Genomic DNA, 4,868 nt, shown 5'->3' with positions numbered 1-4,868 from the left:
TGTTCTTTCTCCCACAGGAATTCACTGGCATCCAAGTTCTGACCTTACTGAGTTTTCTCAGATCCTGGATTGGATTCTGTTTTGACAGATGGGGGAACTGAGTCCCAGATACAGGTAGGATTTTGTCACTGGGATTCACTTCGAGGGGGTTGAGCCAGCTCCAGTTCAGCTTACTCTTCAAGGTGACCTCCACTCACCCTGACCCATAAGATACCCCCTGACTCTTTCTCCCATGTGGGCCTGATTCCCCGGGTGCCAGGCTGACTCCGGGGCTGAGAATCAGCAACACAGATAGAGCCAGGAGTTCCTCCTGCTCTTTTCTCCCCCTCTGAGCTGGGCATCTTCCCCTTCATGTATTTCCTCCCTGCTGAGCACATGGGACCCAGTGACCTCCCTGCTGCTTGAGACAAGAGGCCCAAGTGATGTGTTGAAATATAAAGTGAGAAATAGCAGAAGCCTGGTGGAGTCTGTCTCCTCTGGGCTATGAGGACTCTGCTACCCAGCAGACGAAGTTTGTCCATGTGGAGGAGGGTCTGCAGACCTCAGGTGCTGCATGACACAGGAGCCAGGGGAGGTTATGGGTGGGCCTGCCTCCTCCTGTCTCCCATAGTCCAATACATGTCCCCCAAAGGATGTCCCTTCACACACTTTAGTGTCTTCCCTGCACACACCAGCCCTGGATGGACCCTCAATTGGGGTGAGGCATGGAGAGAGTGGGGGCTCCCCATCTTCTCCATCATTTATGGGGTGGGATCCCCCCATTGCTGACCTCACTGTTTCACCCTTCTTCCCCTCCCAGCCCAGAGCTGTCCTGGGATGGAGTCTGCTCCCTCAGTGGACCTGGGGTGGGGGTCTCTCACCTGAGACCAGGAGCTCCAGGGGGTCACTGGGCTGTGACAGCTGGAAGGGGGAGGAGCTGAGTGAGCTGTAGCACCTGTAGGTCCCGTGGAGGCCCCAGGTCACAGGGCTGATGGTGAAGTTGGTCTGAGAGGGGGCCGCCGTGTGCTGCAGACGAAGCTTCTGGGGAGGGTCCAGGGACCCCTCCCTGTGCAGGTGGAAGGTGTTAGCCCTGACCTCAGATCGACACTGCAGGGTCACGGTCACTCCCCAGGGCACTGGGGGTCCAGGCTGGGCTGAGAGGGAGGGTTTCCTGTCCATTCCTGGGGAGAGGAGGGCTGTGATGTGTGGGAGGTCACATCCCCCCTCCCATGCTCTTGACCCTGAGCTGAGAGACCATGTCCTTCCCCAGAAACTCTAACTGTCCCGTGTCAGCTCCTCTCTGTCTCTCTGAGTGGGCATCACTTATGTTCATCATCCTTATTCCCTTTTTCTCTCACTCTCCGCGAGACCTCAGTCCCTTTTAGCCTCTCATCCAGGATGCTGAATTGGACCCTGTCAACACCATGGTGACCCCCGGCCTGAGCCCTGAGCAGACAGTCATTACAGCGTGCAGGGCAGGCTACTCACCTGCAATCAGGATGTCCAGGGGGACACTGGGGGCTGACCACACATAGGAGAGGTTGTGTCCACTGTAGCACCTGCACCGGCCCATGTGGGTGAGGTTCACAGGGCCCAGGGGGAAGATGGGGCTGTGCTGCTCATGGAGATGCTGGCGGGGTGTGGGCCCCTCATCCTTGGTCAGGGCAAATATGTCAAAGCCAGGCTCTGAGTGACACTGGAGGGTCAGGTCATCTCCAGGCAGCAGCAGGGGCCCTGGCTGGGCTGAAAGGGAGGGCTCCCTGTACACACCTGGGGAGAAGGTCATTGTCACCCAGGGGACACACCCACCCATCACCGACTGGGGCTGCAGGAAGAGCTCTCACTTGTCCCTTCCTAAGTCTCCTGGCTATGGTTCTGTCCCCATAAACCCGAATCACTGACCCCCACATTCCCCAGGGCTTTACTAGGCAGAAGGTTTTGATGAGAAATTTGGGGCCCAGGAAAGAATTGCAGCCACGTGTGGGCCACCTCACCTGTGACCTCAAGGTGCAGAGGGGCACTGGACTGTGACCACACATTGGGGTAGGATGTGTAGGAACCATAGCATCTGTAGGTGCCCCCATGGGAGGACAGCGAAGACAGCCTGCCACCTCTTCTGATGGGATCTCTGATATGATTTGCTGTGTTGGGGAGGCTCAGCCCCTCCCTCCTTCAGCAGGTAAAAAGGGCCTGACATGTACTGTGAGCTGCACAAGAGGGACACGTTCCCTCCTGAGGTCATCACCATGGGGCCTGGCTGGGCTGAGAGGGAGGGTGCACTGTGCTCTCCTGAGGGAGAAGGAGGATCTGAGTTAAAGGGGGACCGTCACCCCACCTTCCCCAGGTGTGAGCTGTGAGGGGTGAGGCCCCCCTAAAACCTCACTCTGTCCCCTTCATCCTCTGAGGAGGAGCCCACAGTGGGGACGAGACCCGGGTTCCCCTTACCTGTCACCACCAGGAGCAGGGCCTCACTCCTCTCAGACAGCCTGCCCCCAGTGCTGTACACACACTGGTACAGCCCTGTGTGCTGTGAGCTCATGGACTGAATGAGGAACCTGGTCTTGTTGCTGGAGGCCTGTGGGATGCTCGCATCCAAGGGCTCAGAGCTGCTCTCTTGATATAAAATGTAGCCATCTGCCTCCAGAGACCCCTGAGACCAGATGGTCACAGGGCTCCCCTGTCTGACCCCAGGGCCTGGGTCAGCCCAGATGGAGGGTTTGGGGGGAACTGCTGGAAAGGAATCAGACCTGCAGGGTCAGGAGGGGCCTTGTTCCCTCAGTTTTCCCAGCTGTTACTTCAAGGCCCCTCCGACACTGGTCACCATCAGCTCAGACCCAGGGTGTGTTCCCCCAGGTGCCCAGTGTCACCATTGTGCTTATTCAGGAGATCTGGGGGAGGACTCACCTGCCTGGACCTGGTCCCACGGGCCCCGACACAGCCCTGGAAGAGAGCACATGTGAGAACCATCTCCCACCCCCACACGGAAGCTGCAGGCCTGCTCTGGCCCCTGAGTCCTGGAGTCAGATGTGTGGCTGAGCCTCTTCTTGTCCACCCAGATGCTCTGTCCCCAGGAAATCTTCTCATTCCTGGGTCTCTTGTAACCAGGACCTGAGAGATGATGGGACCCCATCCCTCCTCTTTCCCCCGAAGCTCACCGAGACAGAGAAGGACAGTGAGGGTTGTGGTCGTGGTCCTTCCTGCCATGGTCACCAGTGTGCACACGATGTGTAAATTCACTGCAACTCAGAGTAACAGATGGGGTGTTCCACAGTCTCCGCTCTGTGTGACAGGTCATGGGTTCCTCAGCAGTGGCCTGGCAGGAAGGGAAGTAGCCCCTCCCCTAAAGATGGGCCAGAGGAGACAGCAAGCTCTGGACATGTCAGATCTGAGCCTCAGCAGACCCCAGAGGCTCTGTACCCACCTCGTGTGACACCCAAATCCAGAGGGTGACACCTGTCCAGAACATGGGAATAGAGGACACCAGGCAGGACTCAGGAGCAGACCGATTTCTGTTCCAGTTCTGACTCTGCCTTTTCTTGAACTCTGTGTCCTTGGGTCTGTCACTTCCCTCCCCTGAGACCCTGTAGGTGCCCTTTTTCTTCCTCTTTCCCATTGGCCAGGCCCCCAGGCAGCATGGACTGAGCAGTCACCCTGTGCAGTCACGGTGCCAGGCCCTGGAGAGTCACAGCTGAAGCTGCTGGACTCTGTCCTTGGACTCACAGGGCTCAGAGGAATGAGGACAGACAGGCAGACATGTGGACGGCAGACAGATCAGGGACAGTCTGGTGAGACTGTCCATGTGGGAGAAAGACCAAGGCAGTGGGGTTCAATAACAGGGGGACATCATGCAACAAGGCATCCTCTCGGGGATGGGATGACCCAAGGCATGAGCAGGGATCAGTTCAGAGGCCATGAGCAGGCAGACGTTCTTGACCAGAAAGAGATTGGGCTGTCCTCAGAAGTGTCCGCAGTCAGACAAAGGCTGAGTCCTGATCAGGCAGGATCTGGAGCACCAAGCAGATAGCTTGGGTTTATCTTGGAGTCCGTGGGAAAGAGATTTTTGTTTTCAAAAGGCTACACACATATGAAAATGTCATGCCAGCAGGCTCATCTGCTAATGCACTCCATCGGAAAAAATAAACCACTCTAACATGCATCTGGACATCTCTCTCTCCTGTCTAGGTCTTGGTTAGCAGGTGACGCGGTTCACAGTGGCTGAGGAGAGGACAGAATGTTTAAACAGCTCAGTTTCTGCGTGTGGTTGGGGTTGAAGGCAGTGTGGTTAACTGGTAGTTTTGGTTGTGGAGGGTGAGTCATGTTGGCTGGGGCTGGTGGGTTTAGCTCCATTCTGACCATTCAGAGCCTTGGATGTCACTTGGTGCAACAGGAATCTGTTCTGAGGGTGGGAACTGGTGGAGGGGGCAGAGCAGGCAGGCTCAGACCAGGTCCCTGGTAGGAAGTGTCCTCAGGAGGTGGAGAGAGGAGTGGACTGGAGAAAGGCGTGGAGCCTGCATTGGAGGTGCAGGAAGGAGGGTGATGTGAGGACCAGGCATCTTGAGAGTTGTGATGGATCGGGGACAAGGTTCAGAGGGGCTCAGTGGGGCCTCATGGAGTGGAGTGGATGACAGTCAGGGGAGTGGGAAAGTGGGAAGGAAAGGCTGTTCCACCCTCTTCTAGGTGTATGGAGAGGTCAGGGGGGCTGTGACCAGTAGGACGCCCCCAGGGGAGAGGACAGCCTGGGGAGGTGCTGTGGAGAGTGGTCAGCGCTTCTCAGAAGGAAGTATGGCCCTGCTGGGACCCTGGATTTTCTTTCCCCAAACACTTCCCTTCCCTGACGTCCTGTTTGTATCAGTCAGCACCAGCCTTTCCTTCATTGTCTCCTTCTGCCT

General features: G+C 57.0%; 1 protein-coding gene across 1 annotated transcript; it reads right to left on the bottom strand.

The window, feature by feature from the left end:
- Positions 1–584: 584 nt before the first annotated feature.
- On the bottom strand, positions 585–2,849 carry LOC118984206 (leukocyte immunoglobulin-like receptor subfamily A member 6). The gene is given in 6 exon segments (XM_037041976.1): positions 585–1,160; positions 1,468–1,749; positions 1,974–2,068; positions 2,070–2,268; positions 2,425–2,706; positions 2,837–2,849. Coding segments are annotated over 6 exon segments (1,200 nt in total). The 3' UTR covers positions 585–831.
- Positions 2,850–4,868: the final 2,019 nt, after the last annotated feature.

Source organism: Sturnira hondurensis, unplaced genomic scaffold (genome assembly GCF_014824575.4).
Source record: "Sturnira hondurensis isolate 20B ecotype Veracruz unplaced genomic scaffold, ASM1482457v3 Scaffold0003574, whole genome shotgun sequence".
Lineage (NCBI taxonomy): Eukaryota > Metazoa > Chordata > Mammalia > Chiroptera > Phyllostomidae > Sturnira > Sturnira hondurensis.
This window is presented reverse-complemented; position numbering and strand designations above follow the sequence as displayed.